The following is a 21,265-nucleotide window of genomic DNA, read 5'->3' on the forward strand; positions in this document are numbered from 1 at the left end:
AAAGATTAATGGAAATGCCTACAAATTGAACCTTCCAAGTAAGTATCGTATGTCTGCCACTTCCAAGGTCGAATATTTTTAAATAGGAGCAAATCTCAAATCATGGAGGGCTTACCAGGGATCCTTTGCACGTTCTAGATGGACCAATTACAAAATCAAGAGTAAAGAAGATAACAGGAGCCATGTAAGTACTTATCCAACCAACATGGGTTTCTTAAGTTCAACAAGCAAGATACCAAACTTCAAGATCTGCATGAAGGAAGAATTGACCATAGTGCATGTAATTCAAGTTAAGTTGGAATAAGGAAAGTCAGGAGTGTGGCCGGAAAGCGGCGTGTGCGGGAAAAATAGGGCGCACACATAATCAAGAATTTTAACAAATGCAGAATCAAGTGAATGCCTTGCACACGCCACAAGACACGATGCACAGGCGATTTATTTTTTTTCCTTTGCCATTTAGAAATCTAATTGTTTGTGGCGTTCAACCCTTCCAACCTCGGTTCTTGATTAGAAAAATCAATTCATTAAGTTATAGCTCTAATTTTAGCTTCTTGGACTTCTATCAAATATTGTGTAGGTTTTACGTCCTACAACGATCACATCAATTAATTAGATGTTTAATGTCTCGAATAGATAACGACAACCCACTAGGCATCTCCTCAGGGAAGACGTCCTCAAATTCCTGCAATAAAGAAATAGTCAAGTTTAGGATAATTTAGTTCATTTCCTAATGATTAAGGAATGGTAACTTGTAAACCAGTAATATTAAAGGCCTGTTTTCCATGAAAAATGGCCTCTTAATTTCACTATACTTTACTCTCTGTAGGCTCTCTATCTTTTCTTTCTTGTGTCTCTAATAATTTTTTTATTATTTTCAGTCAAACTTTATTTTCTCTCTCACTCTCTCTTTTTCTTGAAGTTGCTCTCACTTGACCGCTCTTTCTTTTCCTTATTTTCCTCCCCCTTTTATTTCAATTGATCCTTGTAGACTTGTTTCAGTGTCAAATGAACAAATGTAACTGATCTTCATCTTTCACAAAGTTGTACCCATTTCTAAATCTATCATGTATCACCTTCCTATCATACTGCCATATCTTTCACAACAAGATATGCCCAACATGGATAGGAACCCATCACAAATCATGTCATTACTATACCTCCTAATGGTGAAGCTCGTAGACAAGCCCAATTTCTCAAAATGGGTGGTACTTGATTTATGAGTCAGCTCTTCCTATCTACAATCATACTAAATACTTTGTTATTAACATAGCATCTTGTATGAAATATATTTTCTCTGCTGCTCCATGTCATCCATCTTAATATGTGTACTAAGTGCGTGCCTTGCAACAAGTGCTTCAGTACTCTATAACTATCACTAGTAACCTCAAACTCGAGCATCTCATCACTATCAATCTCACTCTCAGTCACGAAAGATCATTGCCCTTTTGTTTAGTCATTGAGATGCAATGTGCCCCAAACCCAAGCCCTATTCCAAGAAGGTTGGAAATCTAAATTGCGTTTATTTTTGCTAGCTACCTCTTCCTTTTCCCTTGGTGGTTCGATCTTACTTTTTTGATAATAGCCTTATCACTCCTTTTATTATTATCCCACTCTTTTTAGGAGGATTAGAACTCGAATAATAATTTAATACTTTCAATTCACCCCATGTTTCTATAGGTCTCTCATGGTTCCTTTTCCTATTTATCATGAATTGATCCCACCATATGTTTAATCAGTAAATTCTATCACTAATAGTTTTATCTTTTTCTCCTCAAAATAATTACGACAATAAAAAATAAGTACATTGACTATATTCCTATTTAATCTATTCAAGATCCTGGCCATTGTAGCCTCCCTTTCCTCCTCAACATAAACCCTAATCATAGCTCTATATGATAATCCTTTACATTCCTTGAACCTCGAGTAAGACTATAATTTTTTTATAAAGGTCTCTATAGTAATGACTAGGTACCAATCTAATCCTCATGAGAGCTTTTACTTCTCCCTAGGTTTCTGTACATCACACATTTTTCCTACTATTTGTCACCAATTTATCCCACCATATTATTACATAATCAATAAATTCCATCACTGCTAGCTTCACTTTTTTCTTCTCGTAACAATTATCCAATCAAAGATCAATTCCAACTTCTCACACTCCAAATAAAAAACTTTAGGATCATCCTTATCTTGGATTGAAGGTATTTTCATCTTAATAATACCCAAATTTCTATCAACAATATCCCCGCCTCGGTCTCAAGGGTCTCCTCTAGGCCCCCTTTAATGCCTATCTTCTCTATTCCTCATCCTACCCATTTCAGCTTCCTAGATTTGGTCATCATCATTCTCACTCACTACTTCATTCTCATCATCAAAATATGCCCTAGGATGTGAGTCTATCTTGCTTTTAGCATGGAGAATTGGTTGTTCCCCTCTCTATATGTATATTCACCTTTGTCAGACAACTTAATAACTAGGAAAAATAACATAAAATTTGAACTCAAGCATTTCACTCTACATTGGCTTTTTCCAGAAAATAAGCTCACAACTCTTACCTTTTTCCTCTGTATATTTTCTTTTCAAGTACATTAAGGAATTAACTTAATCAATCAAGAGTTTAGCCTTTGTGATGTCCAAATCCACAGGAACTCAATAAACAAGAAGGATTGACTCGAGAAAGTATTCAAGAAGGAAAGATCAAAAGAGGAATGAAAACACCTAAAAAAATTCCAAGAAAAGGTTTCTTGAAATTGATTTAAACCAATTTTATTGCAACAAGATTGATTTTCAATGATGACTTATCAAACAATGGTAAAAATTGTGTTTGTCAGAAAATAAAACCACATGAATTCCAAGAAGAGGTTTCTTCAAATTGGATTATGATTTTCTTGAACTTACTAGCTTTTTTGTTGAATTTTCTTTGCTTTTTTCTTGAATTATATTTGCTCCTTTTTTAACTTTCTTCACTTTTCCTTTATATATATATATATATATATATATATATATATATATAAAAACAAATAGAAAAAGTAAAGAAGAAAACCAGATTTTAGAGCCTAAGCTTTGATGTCAACTAATGTGAACCTTGATGCAGATATAACCCAGAACTCCAAGAAAAAATCAGATGAAGAAGCTTGACCCGACGATTTCTTGAATCAAGAACCAAGATTTGAAGGGTTGAATGCCACAAAGATGGGGAATCTTTGACAAGTTCTGGATAGTTTAATTGAGAACAAGATTCAAAGCGAATCCTCACTTTATAATTAATCTCTAAAAATAGTGTTTTTTGTACAATGATTAAAGCCATAATATTTAGGTGCACTCAAAGAAACCTAATAAGCTAGTAAAATAATTAGACAAACACGATAAAATAGAGTTCTAATCAAAATGAGAAACTAAGTCAAATTTTGTACCAAGTTTGAGCACGATTCAACCATTTTGCTCTTGGGTTGTGCAATTTTGATACTTGCTGAAGCAAGGAATTAAAGCCTTGTGTGGACATGGCTTTTTGAATCTGCCACTTCTTCCTTGAACCAGATGCACCAGGTTTGGTTCCTCCTTCATGTATATCTTGAAACTTCGTGTCTTGCTCATCCCACTTGAACTCTTAGCACATGTTGCTTGAACAAGTCCTTGCTTCTTCCTTGATCTTTTTTGCTCTTGATCTTGTTATTGGTACATCTTATATGTAAATGATCCTTAATAGCTTGTCCTCCATGATTTTCATCGAAACGAATAATTCCTACAAAATATTTTGGGAAACTACTCAAAATCTTACCAATCAGATGGAAGAAGCTTGAAAATAAAGTATAAACTTTTTGATTCTATCATCTGTAATGGTAGTTTATGTTTGAAAACATCTTTTCATAGTGGTTAAAAATGTTACTCAATATTTAAATCTTGGAACAACATTTTTAAACCTGATAAAACCTATAACCATCGAAGAGGAAGGAATCTCAACTACTTAAATTGTTGTAGAATCCTTTAGAACAAAGAAAAGTAAAATAAAATTTTTAAAGAAGAAATAAAGATTGCAAGATTAAACGAAGATTTAGTTAAACCAAAAAGAAGTTTTTGGAGAAAATCAAATTATTTGAAGAAAACATCATCTTTGAAGTTTGTAGTGAACCTCAATGGCTTTTGTGAAAGGAAAAATCATGTGGTGTCACTACTATATATGAAAAGGATTTTGATGAAAAAGGATATTTTAACTAGAACATGACCAGTTCATATGAACAAGGAAGTGTTAGAAAATATAGTAAAAAGGAGATTAAATATCTTTTAGATAAAGAATTAATTCGACCAAGCGTCGTTGGAGTTGCACAACTTTCTATGTTAACAATGCATAATAAAATAGAGAGAAGCGTAAGAGTTTGTTATTAATTATAAGCCTTTAACGTGTGTAAAATATCCAATTCCCAGTAAAAGAGATTTATTATCAAGGTTCAACGAAGCCCTCATATTTTCAAATTTGATTTAAAATCAAATATTGGCATATTCAAATTAAACAAAAGAATATTCTCTTATATATTTTCTTTTAGTGTTCTTGCGACCTTCGTATTCCTTGGTGGAAACAACAATAAAATTAAATCTTAATTTCGAGTTTTATCCTATTTTATTTATTTATTTTTCTTCTTTTTGTTTCTTAGGCTAATTTGGATTACAAAATATGCCAAAATGTGCAAAATGTTTCATAACTTACAAAAAATGAACTGGTTCATATAAAATTTACCAAAATGAGCCAAAATGCATCATTCTAAAATTATCAAAAAACCTCAAAAGCGTTTGATGTATGTACCAAAACGTGTCACAATGTAATAAAATGAATGAAATTCACCAAAAATGTTGAACAGTATACAAAAGTGCACAAAATGTATCAAAACAATCCAAAATGAAGAACAAAAGTATATAATGTACTAAATTCCAAAAATTGATTGACATACTCAAAATACTAAAATGCCATTAAGTGTCATAATGTAACAAAGCATTTCAAAATGTCCTAAAACACGCCAAAACTTACCGAAATGATTGAAATTTATAAAAACTCATGATATACCAAAACTCATAAAAAGAACAAAATGCGTGAAAAGTAAGAAAACGCTTTGAAGTATATCACAACATGTAAAATGTTCCATGACTTAGGAGAAATGGACCAAATTGCACAAAATCTGCAAAAATGTGATAACATGACTAGTATTGTAGCGCCCAAAAAAAAAATAATAAAATAAAATAATAATAATAATAATAAATTTTGATAGAGCAAGTATAAGTATATCAATATCGGGCTCGTTAGATAGCTCATGATTAATCATGCATATTAGACTCATGTTTTTTACATTGGAAGATAGTACCTAAATTCATAATTAATTAAGTTAATATACATTCTTCCTGATATTCACACGTGCACTAGTTGAATGAAGACATATTGTTTCTTAGATGGTAATGATTTGGTGTTGACGGAGAGATAAAGTAGCAATTTTTTTTAATATTTAATTGCCTTGAATTTTGGGGATTGATAAGAGTTGTCAATTAGTTTGATTTTAATATTATTTTCTTGCTTTGATTTTTTGGGAGTTTGTAGGGATTGGCACGTGTAGATTCAATAGGAAAGGAAATGGTTTTCTTTATTTCTTTATTTCTGGAATGGAGACTTTTGTGGAGGGGAAAATCACGGTATCATGAAAATTTTTGGCCTATCAAAAATTTAATTTCCCTTTTCAAATTTAAATACAATACCAAGTAATCTTTATCTATCCTAAATACATTATTCAATTTTTTATTTTTTTACTATGAGCTCCTTCTACCATTTAATTTGCACTCATAAGATTTATGTGTTCTCACTGTTAAAGTAAATAGAATTGGGTAATGATTTCAAATTCTTAAAATCAGAGCCCCAGATTTATTTTCTTGTAGACTCATTATAATTTCATGTGAAAAAAAAGATCATTATTATAAATGTTTACATGTTTAGCCTAGAATTTTAGTGATAATTGTTCTCAATTAATATTTTTTCTTAAGAGAGATAAATTTTAAAGATGATAATTTCTTTTTTATATTATTCCTTTAAGGATGGAAAAAAAAAAAAAATAAATAATTGACGTGTCACTGTTCACCGTGACCGTCACTGTTCACTATTCACCGAACAGTGAAGTGAACAGTGCATGTCTCTGTTCACTGTTCAAAAAAAAAAAAGGGATGTATGCACTATAATTATCTTAGAGAATCATGATTAGTCGATGTTAATTGCATTAATTTGTTACTAATTGATTTAAAAGTTTGGAAATTATTATCTATGTCTTTGATGTCCTTTACTTTCCCATTTGCTCATACACTTTTAAATAGTGAGAGATAAATAAATAAAATGACTCTTTTAAATTCTTAGTATTTTTTTTTGTCTTTAAACAAACAGTAGTATTTTGTGTCACTTCCATTCCTGCTCATGCTCTTCTGTTATTTTCTTTATTCCAACAGTTCAATTTATTATGGAAATAATTATTGCCGTTATTTAAAGTTTGAAATGTGTTCGCGTTAATTTAAAAGTATGATATCGATATATTATTCACATTCTTCTTTATCTAAAAAAAAAAAAAATAGCAATGATAAAATAGAAGGAAACTTCATTACTTTCATGTGTATTTTCTACTTGCTGGAATTCAAACTTTCTTCATGAGGTACAAAGTTATATTAATTAATAAACTAAATGGGTGGTTAATTATATATTGCTTATTAATATTATTTGTTAAATCCTGTGAGTGACCATGAGTATGTAAGTGCATGTATACACGTGTATGGATTTGTATAATGTAAATACATAATTTTTAATTTTTGACCATTTTCCCCAAAGCCCAATGCTGTAATTAACAATTCTTAAATTCTCTACAGTTTCATTTTATTGACTATGTGTATATAATTGTTTGTAAGTGTGTTTGCACATTTCTATGACTTCTCTATTTTCTTTTCATTCATTTTCCATTAAAAACCATTACTTCATATTGAAACTGAAATTAGTTGAGGCCAAATTACATTAATTTAATATTTTAGTTATATCTCTTATCATATTGGTAAGAGATATTTGCGAATTTACATCCTCAAATTATTGAAGATTGTATATTTTTTACTTCCAATCTATTTGTTTATTTATAGAGATACGGTAAACACCTTGGACTTCTTTGCAAAATTTTAGACGTATGAATAAGTTATAGTTACTTATACAGCCAAGCGTTAGCTATAACATGTACGATTATATGTTGTCGTAAAATTTTGTTGATTATAAGCCCTTGTTTGAGTCCCATTACATTAAATTCTATTACATTTCATTTTTCTCTCTCCTATTTTCAACCATACAATTTTCCATAAAATAATATTACACATAAATCGAAAACTTTTCATTCTTTTTCAACCACTCATTTTTCAAAAAAATACTATTCCCTCCATTAATTTTTCTACGTAATGAGGATCAAACAGGGGCTAACTAAATGGTGTAAATGTGTTTATGACAAAATAAACAAATAAAAAAAAAAATTTGAAGATATGATGTGATGTATATATATTCAAGTTATTAAGAAGGTAAGAATTTAAGAGATTGTTGGCACTCAACGACCACCACTCGACCACCCTCCGACGACTCTAAGGTATGTAAAAGGGTAAGAAAACGTATTTATTTAAACTTTTTGCATAATTTAAATATTTTAAATTGCCTACTATTAAATTTCAAGACATGCCGTTTGTTGACTCGCTAAATTATGATATATAGGTATAAATGTTAGATTTAGTATTGGTGTGTGATGAATAACTTAAATTTTTAGGAAATGGCCCCACATGCCCATACAAATTTGATGCGTGACTTGTTGCAAGCGGTGCAAGAGTTGATCAGACAGAATCAAGCTCTTTCATCGCAAAATGCATCGCTACAGTGTACCTCCATTCGTTCCTGGAGCGATTTTTGTAGTTGAGTAGTTTCGTAGGTACAAGCCTCCTACATTCGACGGAGATTCTGACCCACTGACTGTTGAAGAGTGGATTAGAGGCTTGGAGTGCATTTTTCAACACATTTCTTGTACAAATGCACAGAAGGTACTATGCGTAGAATTCATGTTGGTTGGAGCAACCGGTCACTGGTGGAAATCAATCTCACGCACTAGGATTGAAGAACAGCAGCGTAACTTAACTTGGGAACAATTTAAGGATAAAGTGATGGCAAAGTACTTCCCATAGGCTCTGAGAGATTTCAACGAATCGGAGTTTCTACAGCTCAGACAGGGAAACTTATCATTTACTAATTACGAGAGGCAGTTCGAACAACTCTCAAGGTATGCCCCATACTTGGTGGATACGGAAGTTAGAAAATCAAGAGGTTCAAGAATGGACTATGACCAGAGATCGGCATGATCATTATATCTCACCATTTCACTTCATATCGTGAAATGCTGGAAAGGGTTCATGCTATTTCATATCAAAAGACTACATTTGAACAGTATTCCCAGCAAAGCAAGGAGTCCTTGGGAAAAAGAAGGTGGAATAATCATAGCAAGGACAGACGTAAGTGGCCGAATAAAAGACCAAGCACAGGAATTTGTATTGTTGGGACAAATGGGATTATTCCACAAGGGTGAATGCTTATTTGGTAAGAACGTGTGCTTTCAATGTGGTAAGCTGGGACACATTGCCTTACACTGTACAGAACCTCCAAAAAAGAAAGATGATGATCAGGACAAGAACAAGAAGGGAAAGACCCGAGTTTTTGCACTAAACCAGCATGAGGAGGAACAAGATCAGAATGTGATAGCAGGTATTGTAATATTATTTAGAATATATAGTTATGTTCTAAATTTTACATTCTTCGACGCTAGGTCTAACACTATTATTACAGAAACAGGTATCCTATCATTATCTGATGTATCTACTTACGTATTTTTTGACTCTGGGGCTACAAATTTATTTATCTCTACATCCCTCGTCGTTAGGTCTAACTTTACATGAGTGAAAATGAATGATGAATTAGAGATTAGCATCCCTTCAGGAAGAACTCTTTACACTAATCAGATGACTAAGGCTATGAAATTAGAGATTGATGGGAAAATACTACAGGTAGACTTATACATTTTGAAGATGAACGATTTTGACGTTATTTTAGGCATGGACTAGTTGGGACTCAACCATGCAACCATTCGATGTCATGATAGAGAAATATTATTTCATAGGCCGGGAGAGGAAGAGTTCCATTTCTTTGGAGCAAAGTTCAAATCTCTACCTCGTCTTGTATCGACAATACAAGCGGAGAAGATGTTGAGAAAGGAGTCATGTCAGGGATTCTTAGTTAATATCAACGATTCCAAACATGCCAAGCCAACCGTTATTACCTACCCAGCATTCCACAAGATAGGCAGGTGGAATTTACTATTGACTTAGTTCCCGGCGCAGCACCAGTATCTAAGTCTCCGTACCAAATGGCACCGAAAGAACTCCAATAATTGAAGTTACAATTGGAAGAGTTACTGGAAAAAGGATTCATTCGATCGAGTGTATCTCCTTGGGGCGATATAGTACTTTTTATGAAGAAGAAGAAGGATGAGAGTATGAGGATGTGCATTGATTATCGAGAATTGAATCATTTAACTATAAAAAATAGATACCCTCTACCAAGAATAGAAGATTTATTTGACCAGTTAAGGGGTGCAACGGTGTTTTTGAAGATCGACTTGAGGTCGAGGTATCATCAGCTGAAGATCAAGGCAAGCGATATGCCAAAAGCTGCTTTTAGAACCCGTTATGGGCACTACGAGTTTACTTTCATGCCTTTTGGTTTGACCAATGCTCCGATGGTATTTATGGACCTAATGAACCGAGTGTTTCATCAGTATTTGGACCAGTTCGTCATAGTATTTATTGACAATATACTTGTGTACTCCAAAGATAGGAAGTAGCATGAGGAACAACTTAGAATAGTACTTCATACTTTGAGGAAGGAGAAATTATATGCCAAATTCAAGAAGTACGAATTTTGGCTTGATCACATAGGTTTTCTTGGTCATGTGGTTACCGCCCAAGGAATTGAAGTAGACCCAATTAAAGTAGAAACAATAATTAATTGGCCTAGCTCGTCGAGTGCACGTGACGTTCATAGTTTCTTAGGATTGGCCAGCTGTTATCGGAGACTTATAGAAGGTTTCTCAAAAATAGTAGGTCCGATGACTCAGTTGACTCGAAAGGGTGTGATGTTCCAGTGGACAAAAAAACGTGAGAAGTGTTTTCAAGAACTTAAACGGAGACTAGTCTCAGCTCCTATTTTGACTATACCTGAAGGTTCGGATGGGTTTGTAATTTATAGCGATGCTTTCCAATAAGGCTTGGGTTGTGTTTTGATGCAACATGGAAAGGTGATTGCTTATACCTCGAGACAGTTGAAATAATACGAGTAGAACTATCCGACGCATGACTTGGAACTAGCAGTGGTGGTTTATGCCCTAAAGATATGGTGTCATTATCTCTATGGTGGGAAATGTGGAATCTATACAGACCACAAGAGCCTCAAATACTTCTTCACACAGAAAGAACTAAATATGAGACAGAGGAGATGGTTGGAATTAGTGAAAGATTATGACTATACAATCCATTACCATCCAGGTAAGGCTAACGTAGTTACAGATACCCTAAGTAAGAAGACAGGATCACAATTAGCAGTTTTACCCACGGTGCAGGAACAATTGATACAGGATTCTGAAAAGCTGAGGTTGGAAGTTACCACTTCGTCAACAAGGACTACAGTGAGAATAAGAGCGTTTATGATATGTCCTACTCTTCAGGATCGAATTAAGGAAGCACAGGATAAGGATTCATTTCTACAGAAGATAAAAGTTGAGGTTGGTACAAACAAACGTATAGGGTTTGAGATATCTGTGGATAACACGTTAACTTTTAAAGGAAGGTTGTGTGTACCTAAAGATGAAAGTATATGAATGAGATACTGAAAGAGGCTCATTCTACCCCGTATGCTGCGCATTTAGTCAGTACAAAAATGTATCGAGATCTTCGAGATATATTTTGGTGGAGAAACATGAAGAGAGAAATTGGACTATTTGTGGAGAAATATATTATCTGTTAGCAAGTTAAGATAGAACACCAAAGGCCATCAGGATTATTGAACCCGCCAAATATACCAGAATGAAAATGGGAACATATAACGATGGATTTTATGATAGGCTTTTCAATGTCATCAAGAGGACACAATGCTAGTTGGGTAGTAGTTGATCTTTGACAAAATCAGCCCATTTTCTGCCTATCAAAGTAAATTTTAGTATGGAACAGCTCACATAGTTATATATCAGAGAGATAGTCAGACTACATGGAGTTCCTATCACCATTGTTTCAGATAGAGATTCGAGGTTCACATTAAAATTTTGGAAAAGTTTGCAGGCAGCCATGGGGACAAAATTGAAGTTTAGTACTGCTTATCATCCACAGACGGATGGACAATCAGAAAAAAATCATTCAAAATCTTGAAGATATGCTGAGGGCATGCGTTTTGGACCCTGGCGGTAGTTGGGAGACACACCTGCCGTTAGTAGAGTTTGCTTACAATAATAGTTTTCAATCCATTATAGGCATGGCCCCATATGAAGCACTTTATGGTAGAAAGGTCCCCTATCCATTGGGATGAGGTTGGGAAAAATAGAATTTTAGGTCCTGAAATCATTGAACGAACAGTTGAGACTGTTGATAAGATTAGAGCAAGAATAAAGGCAGCGCTAGATCGACAGAAAAGTTATGCTGACGTTAGAAGAAAAGATTTAGAATTCCAAGTGGGTGATAAAGTTTTTCTAAAAGTAGCACCAATGAAAGGTGTGCTGAGGTTCAGAAAGAAAGGGAAGTTGAGACCACGATTCATTGGACCTTTTGAAATTCTTGAAAGTATTGGTAGTGTGGCTTACCGACTTACCTTACCACCTGAACTATTAGCAGTGCATAATGTGTTTCATATCTCAATGCTTAGAAAATATGTTCACGATCCCAACCATGTTGTAAGTTACCAAACTTTGGAAGTACAAAAGGACCTGTCGTATGAAGAAATTTCGATAATGATTTTGGACAGAAAGGTGCATCAACTCAAAAACAGAGAAGTTTCACTAGTCAAGGTGCAATGGCATAATCATGGGTTGGACGAGTCAACATGGGAAAAGGAAGATGAGCTTAAAAGCAAGTATCCAGAACTCTTGGATTAGTTGAGGTAATTTTCGAGAACGAAAACATTTAAGGTGGGGAGATTGTAGCGCCAAAAAAAAAAAAATAATAAATAAATAATAATAATAATAATAAATTTTGATAGAGCAAGTATAAGTATATCAATATCGAGCTCGTTAGATAGCTCATGATTGATCATGCATATTAGACTCATATTTTTGACATTGGAAGATAGTACCTTAATTCATAATTAATTAAGTTAATATACATTTTTCCTATCAATTCACAGGTGCACTAGTTGAATGAAGACATGTTGTTTCTTAGATGGTAATAATTTGATGTTGATGGAGAGATAAAGTAGCATTTTTTTAATATTTAATTGCCTTGATTTTTGGGGATTGATAAGAGTTGTCAATTAGTTTGATTTTAATATTATTTTCTTGCTTTGATTTTGGGAGTTTGTAGGGATTGGCACGTATAGATTCAGTCGGAAAGGAAATGGTTTTCTTTATTTCTTGATTTTTGGAATGGAGACTTTTGTGGAGGGGAAAATCACGGTATCATGAAAATTTTTGGCCTATCAAAAATTTAATTTCCCTTTTCAATTTTAAATACAATAAAAAGTAATCTTTATCTATCCTAAAAAAAAAAAGGGAAAAGAAAAGAAGAGAGAAAAACATAGATACTTATTTTAGTGGCAGCAAATTTCAAGCAGAAAATAAAGGTTTTGAGAATGTGAAATTTTTTACTTTCTTCCAACAATCTTCTTTTCGGTCAAGATAGGACTACGAGGTGCAAGTGTTTTGTCCCGTTTAAATTTTTTTTTTATGTTGATAATTTATTATACTTAAAAAGTTATAAAATGATATGATGATTTCGATATGATATGAAATGACTACCTGGTACCAAAGATATGATATGCCATGAGCTCTTACCGGTTTCAAATGATATGAATGACGGTATGATTATTTTTGAAGCATGATCGAAATATTTTATCCAGGATTGCACCATTATTTTTTTTTGTGTCCTACTGAGTATTCCCATGTACTCACCCTTTTCCCCCTCTCCTTACAGATTAGAACGAGTTGTTGGTTGGCGGACGATGTGGTGTTGTCGTGGTGTCAGTATATTCGAAATTAATAACTCGAATCCGCGTAATGTAGCGAAACATTTTATATTGGTTTCTTATTGATTTTATTTTATGATTTAAGAAATGATTTAGTAGGTTTTATAAATTGATCTATGAAAAATCTACCAATTAATTTGCACTCATAAGATTTATGTGTTCTCATTGTTAAAGTAAATAGAATTGTGTAACGATTTCAAATTCTTGAAATTTAAGTCGTTACAAGTATGCACAAAAATCATGCATGAACTGCCAAATTGTACCGAAAGTGATGAGAATCATGGACAAGTTGGAAAAGAACCTTTGCATGTACGTTCCAAATGGACTAACTACAAGATCAAGAGTAAAGCACATTAAAGAAGCCATGCAAGGACTTATCCAATAATCATGTGCCGAGTGCTTAAGTGTGGCAAGACACCAAGCTTCAAGATGGGCATGGAGAAAAGCTAATCTTAGTGCACTTAATTCAAGCTAAGTTGGAAGAAGTGGATCCGAGAGTATAACGGGAAAGAGAATGCTTGTGGGCGAAATATGGCACATACAGAGAAGCAGAAATTTTAAATAGGGCCGAATGAAGTGAATGACACGTGTGCGTAATACAAAATCTGAAGGCAGTTTATTTTTTTGGTTTCTGTTTAGAACTCTATTTGTTTGATTTTATCTTAATGTTTTGCGAGTTATTTAAGATTTCTTTACTATTACCAATATATATGAGGCATTATTCGTTGTACAAGAACACCAAGAAATTATTTGAGAGATTATATACAAAGTGAGATTATTTGCTTTCATATCTTGTTTTTAATTGAACTATCTCTGAGGCGTTAAACCATTTAAATCCTAATTTTTTTTATTCAAGAATTCAGTTGGTAGAGGTTATAACTCTAATTTTAGATCTTTTAGGGTTCATGTGCGGGCTCCTACATCCTGCAAGGTTCACATCATTTGGTATTAGAGCTTTGGCTCTAAAATCAAGTTTTTGTTCTTTATCCTTAATTCTTTTCCCAGTTCCAATTCTTCTTGATATGTGTGTGTGTGTGTATGTATAAGGAAATTAAGTTGTGTGTGCCTACCATGTGCGTGAACAGTACATGAACCACACAGTGGGGGGTTTAATGGAACATTGTGGTCCTAAGTAAACCTTAGAAATGTTGTATGAGCATTTTTATTGACCTAGTGAGCCAAGTGTTGATGTTGTATATGGACTTTTTGTTGGGGCTGCCTAGTACAAAAGAGGAAGAGATTCCATATTTGTTGTAGTGGATATGTTTATATGATGGTATATTTCATTCTAGGTCATAAGATGCAACAAACATAGCCGATTTGTTCTTTATAGAGAGTGCGATTCCATGGGATACATAGAAGTATTATGTCTGATAGAGATGTTTAGTTCATTAGCCATATTTGAAAGGTATTGTGGGGATAAGCTTGTAACCAAGCTTCTATTTTCTACTAGTCTCCCAAAAACAAATGAACAAACCTATATAGTTAATAGAATGTCAACTCAACTTTTGCGCACTACAATTAATAAAAATTTGAAACGTTGGGAGGATTGTCTTTCATTTATAGGATTTGTGTATATAGGGCAATGTCTGTAACTTATACGCCTTTTACTAACTTCACTGACTTAATTCCTTGATGATGAAAAAGGTAGTTTAGATGGGAAGGCTAATTGGTAAGGTCAATTTATGAGAAAATTTGACTTCAAATTGAGAATAATGAATATTATGCAATCAAGCTAATAAAGGAAATAAGACGTGTAACATTTGAACCAGAAGATTGGTTTTGGGTGCACATATGAAAAGAACGTTTTTCCAACCCAAAGGTCTAAATTGCATCTTAGAGTAGATGAACCATTCCAAGTACTTGAAAAGGTACTACAATGCCTACAAATTGGACCTCCCATGTGAGTATCATGTGTCTACTACTTTCATAGTTGCTAATCTTTCTTTCTTTGATGTAGGTGAAGGGAAAGCTAGCAAGGATCCTTTTCATGTTCTAGATAGACCCATTATGAGATAAGGGCGAAGAAGATCAAAGAAACCATGCAAAGACATATCCAAGCAACGTGGAACTAGTGTTTAATTACGATAGGCAAGATACCAAAATTAAAGATGGGCATGAAGAATCATAAGTTTAATTGGCAAAATCAACTATACAATATCTGTCCTTTGCTGTTTTACTCAATTTCCTTAAACCAATTATCCCTCTCTATTCCATAACAACAGCCCCAAAAACACCCCCAACATAATATCAAGAAAGTTCATAGGCTCGAGAGATTCACCACATAAGATATTAAGAACCTCAATTATGAACTATTGATGAAAGTTAAAATGGCAATATAAATAGCAAGTTTAGCATGAATCATATTGGCCACAACATAACACCCCAAATAGATGGATAAATTGTAGTTAATAGAACATCAACTCAACTTTTACGTTCTACAATCAATAAGAATTTGAAAATTTTGGGAGGATTGTTTATCATTTATAGAGTTTGGGTGACTGGGTTTGGATGTACAACTAGGGAAAAAAAGGTTTTCCTGCCTAAGGAATATCTAAATTGCATCCTAGAGGAGATGGACTATTACACATCCTTGAAAAATTAGTGACAATACCTGCAAATTAGGCCTTCAAAATGAGTATAATATGTCAGCTACTATTAATTTTGCTGATATTTCTCTATTTGATGCAAGTGTATAGGTGAAGATTCAAGGTCAAATATTTTTGAAGAGGGAAAGAATCACAAGTGTCATGAAGGACCAGCTAGCAATGATCATTTACACGTTTCAGATGGATCATAACAAGATCAAAAGCAAAGAAGATAAAGAAAATCATACAAGGACTTATCTAAGCTACGTGTGCTGAGAGTTCAAGTGCAAAATGCAAGACTCAAGTTTCTAGATGGGCATGCGGTCCATCAATTGATTTTGTTGGAGCTCCTACACCGAATTGAGCAGCCTACAAGAGTAATCTTGAGGAGACAAGAGCTCTTACTAATGCACCTAACATAGTTCATGAAATTAATTAACTTCAAATGAAATCATAGGAAAATTTGTAATATTATATAGAAACAGTTTAACATGTTGAGCATTTGAGATGTGTGCTTGTAGTTTTGAGATAAGAACACTGCTATTCTAGAAAATGTACCTTTTGCATGGGACAATAGCTTTTCTTGGTCATGTTGTTGTTAGGACAAAAGGTATTTAAGTGGATGAAGAGAAGGTAAAAAAAAAAAAAAAATAAATAAAAAAAAATAATAATAATAATAAAAGCCATCTACGAGTGGGCAACGTCAAAAAGCATGCTAAGGTAAGAAACTTTCATGGTTTATCTAATTTTTATTAGGCATCTTATTAAAGATTTTAGTACACTTGCTACACAGTGAAATTGTGAAAAAAAAAGTATTGAATTTCATTGGGACACTGAACAAGAAAACTAATTTAATATTAAAGATATGTTATGTTCTACACCTACTGCAACAGTGTCTAAGTTTAAAAAAACATTTGAGATTGAATATGATGTCTCATGAATAGAAATTATAGTTGTTTTGATGTAGGATAGGTGACCAATAGCTTTTTTCAATGAGAAGTTAAGCAAGATAGCTTTAATTGCATATGAGAAATAGATTAGTACTCTTGTTTGAGCTTTGGAGACATGGTAACACTATTTATGGTCAAAGGAGTTGCACAAGAAGCATGTTGGATCAATGTACATAGTGTTTTCCCTAGGTCATTCAATATAAACATAGTTGCTGATGCATTAACCCGAAGGTATGTATGCCAATGATACAAAATATTTGGATTTGAATATCTTATCTATGCCAATGATACAGATTTTGTTAACAAATATATGGTCTGTGATAAAGAAGCAGTAGATTTATTTTATAGGCGTGATGGTTATAAGCTTAGGGAAAATAAATTGTGTGCCTAATTACCCCATACAGGCGCATGGTGGGGTTTGATAGGACAACATTTTAGTGTTACGAAACCTTTAGAAATGTTACATGAGCACTTTTATTTGTCTAGAATGAGAAAAGATGGTATCCGCCTATTTAGTCGATGCATTACCTATAAAATGGTCAAATCTAATATTTACTACAAGGTTTTGTGCACACATTTACTCCTTTTCTAGTGAGCAATGGGCTGTCTTTGGACTTTGTATTGGGTTGCCTAGGATTAAAAGGGTAGAGACTATATATTCGAAGTAGTGGTAATAGAGTGACATCCTTATTGTATGTAATCCTACAATTGATTCAAACTAAGTAGTTAAATCAATACATAATTTGTAAAGGAGAATAAAACGTAGTAGAATGACATCCTTATTGTATGCAAATTCTATAAATGGAAAAACCCTTTAGTTCCCAACTTTCTAACTTAGTTCCCAACAAGCAGTAGGAAATAAAACTCTCAGTGTGTCCAACTGTTTGTCGCATCATATGTGTTTATGGCATGAAATGAAATGTACCATCTCACTAAAAATATCCAATATCACAAATATAGAATCTATATCCTTTTAGTTAGTCAGCTGCAACACAAAGTTCATAGTCACATCAACCCATGACTCACTAGGAATGGGTAAGGGTGTATACAAACCCTGTGGTAAAACTTAAAATTTGGCCCTTTTACAAATAATGCGAATACCACAAATGCACTTAACATTGTTTTTCATGCTAGATAAATAAAAGTGTTCATGCAACATCTCTAAAGTTCTCATAACACCGAAATGTCTCATCAAACCCCCATCATGTGCTCCACACATTAACAATTCACGCATAGAGCAATAGGAAACATGTAGTTTATTTTCCCTAAAGAAATAACCTTAATTCTTGTAAAATTCATCTACTGCACTTTTATCACTTGACAAGTTAGAAAAAATTGCATCATTGATATACATATCCTTAACATATTCAAATCCAAGCATTTTGGCACTTAAGGCAGTAAGCAGTACATACCTTCAGGATAATGCATTGCCAACAACGTTCTCCTTTGTTTATAACAAATGACATACCTTCAACGCGAGCATAAAATTGGATAATTAATTAAGGCTGCCCCGCTTATCTTCTCACAAAAACAAGGTATTTGTCACCTATCCAACATCAAAACGGCTCAAATTTCTATTCTTCGGGCATCACATTCAATCTCAAAAGTTCTATTAAAGTTAGTTAGTTTTAAGATAGGTGCAAAACACAATTTGTCTTTAATAATGTTAAACGTGGTCTTGTTCAATGCCCCAATAAAATCAAACACTTTTTTCACAATTCGATGAGTGGTTTAGCAAGTGTACTAAAATTTTAAACAAAATGTCTATAAAAATTAGCTAAACAATGAAAGCTTCTTACCTTAGTTATTCTTTTAGATGTTGAAACCTCCTTGAAACCTCCTTCTTGAAACCTCAGTTCTTGTCTCAAAACGACAAGCACATATCTCAAATAATCAACATGCTCATCTAACCTCTTGCTATATACTAGAATATCAAAATAAATGACTACAATGAATGCAAGTAAAATATGGTTCATTAATCTCATAAAAAGTAATAAGTGCATTAGTTTAAATGTAGTTTCCATTCATTCACTATATTACTGAACCATGCAATTCTATAAACATGTCTAGGTATGGGATGATGACACTTTACCATAATATTATTCGCCTACAATCAATGCACATTTTCCACGTTCTATCATACATGGATTCGTGCTCTTCCTCGTGTATCCTTTGTCCATCAACTCCTCAACTTACTTTTGAAGCTCCTTTGTCTTCTTGAAATCACTCCTATAGGCTGGTTGGTTTAGAATAATAGCTCCAGGTACAAATTCAATGTGATGTTCGATGCCTCTAATTGGTGGTATTAGGCATGTCTTCATGGAACACGTCTTCAAATTTCTGCAAAGAAGAAATAGCCAAGCTAGGGAGAGTTGGTTTGTCTCCTCGAGATTAAGGTGGGATTCCTTGTAGACCTACAATATCAAAGGCTGATTTTTGATGAAAGTCCTCTTAATCTCACACTCTTTTGCATAAAAGCACACTTTTGCTTTCCCTTTTGTCTGTATAATCTCTTTATCCCTTTTTTCTTGTGGTTGTACTTTTTTCATTATTTTCAGCCACCTCTATTTTCTCTCTCATTCTCTTTTTCTTTCTTCATGTTTCAGTTTCACTCTTATTTTTCCTCTCTTTCTTTTTCTTTTCTTCTTACTTTTTAACTTCAATGGTCACCATAGACGTGTTTTGGTGTTAAAGGAATAAGAGTAACTGAATTTCCATTTTGGGAAAAGCTGTATTTATTCTTAAACCTAAATCTATTATACTGCCATAGCCTTCCCAACAAAGTACAAATAGGAACTGTATAAATCACCTCATCACCATTCCTCCTAATAGTATATAGCTTACTAGGACTTGATTTTTAACATTGACCTCCCATTCAACCACTGTCTCATATAAGGTTTTGGATGTATAAAATAAGGATTGTATTAGCTACTTTGGTACAACTCTCTCCATCTATAATCATACTATACACCTTGTTGTTAACATAGCATCTACCTTGAAAAATGTTCTCTCTCTGCTCCATATCATCAACCTTGCAACAAGTGCTTGGTTACTCTACCCGATCACCATCACTAGCATCCTCTGACTCGGGTATCTCATTATTGTCATTCTCATCATAAGTTACCACTTCCCATTATCAGGCATAATCTTTGTTTGGGCATTGAGATGCTATATGATCAAAACCCAAGCATTTGATTTCCGGATTCCTAAAAGGTTGGGAATTAGACTAGGGTTNGTTTGGGCATTGAGATGCTATATGATCAAAACCCAAGCATTTGATTTCCGGATTCCTAAAAGGTTGGGAATTAGACTAGGGTTTATTTTTGCTAGCTCATGTAAACCCTAGGCAGTTCGATCTTACTCTTTGAAACAACCCCATCACTATTACTATCCTACTTTGGTATCTAAGGAAGATTACAACCCAAAGAATACTTTACTAATCCTTTTTAATTGTGTTTTGACCTTCATATGCACCATGTCTTCCAACTCAGCATAGTGTTATAACTATACTGCATTGTCTATATCCCTATTTAATCCATTAAAAAACCTATCAACTGTGGCAACCCTATCCTTTCCTCAACATTAGCCCTAATCTTAGCTACCTACATCTCCTTATGATAATCCTCTACATTCCTTAAACCTTGAGTAATGCTCTCTAATTTTTAATAAAATCACATAGGAGCTTTCAATTTACCCAAGGTTTCTATAGGTCTCTCATGATTTCTCCTCCTATTTGTTTAATCAATTGTGGGATAATTGCATAATTAGTAAGTTATCACAATTACTTCACATTTTTCTCCAAAACAGTTATGGCAATCAAAATCAAAGATCAATTCCAACTTCTTGATCCAAATAAACTTCAGGATCAAATACCTTGTAAGGAATGTATTTTCATCCTAATACTAACCAAGTTTCGACCCATTCTATCCCCCATCTCGATATCTAGGTCTCCTCTAGGCCCCCTTTCACTCCTATTTCCTCTATTTCTAATCCTATCCATTTAAGTCAGAAGATTTGGTCATCCTAATTCTCACTCTCTACTTCATTCTCATCATCAGATTCAGCCCTAGGATCATGCCTAACTTGCCTCTTCTTAACGTTACGGACTCTTTTTGGTTATCACGTTTGTAAGTTTGTAATCATTGTATGAAGCCTTTGTAACACGCCCCATCGCCAAGTTGCATAAATTTTATTTATTTTTTATATGTTCTTTAAAGCTGGACATTAATACCCTGAACTGACTTGGTGACTTGAACATGCCACACTACTAACAAAACATATAAATGCGAGTACTTATAAAATCACTATTTATAAAATCAAGTTATCATCCTTCTCGTCTTTCTCTTTAATCACAAATTAATTTGACAATTGAGTGTTAAAATAAGATGATAAATGCAACGGAAATAACAATTTAGAAGTTAGCT

At 33.6% G+C, this 21,265-nt stretch overlaps 1 protein-coding gene across 1 annotated transcript in view; it reads right to left on the minus strand.

Annotated features, from left to right (window-relative positions):
* Window positions 1-19,033: 19,033 nt before the first annotated feature.
* The window catches only part of LOC111397829 (transcription factor bHLH85-like), a 3,812-nt gene continuing 1,580 nt past the window's right edge, over window positions 19,034-21,265 (minus strand). Inside the window, exon 5 of the mRNA XM_023024804.1 lies at window positions 19,034-19,255. Coding sequence (XP_022880572.1) covers window positions 19,034-19,255 — 222 coding nt within the window. The remainder of the gene's footprint in view (window positions 19,256-21,265) is intronic.

The sequence above is a fragment of the Olea europaea genome, chromosome 7 (genome assembly GCF_002742605.1).
Source record: "Olea europaea var. sylvestris chromosome 7, O_europaea_v1, whole genome shotgun sequence".
NCBI classification, from domain to species: Eukaryota; Viridiplantae; Streptophyta; class Magnoliopsida; order Lamiales; family Oleaceae; genus Olea; species Olea europaea.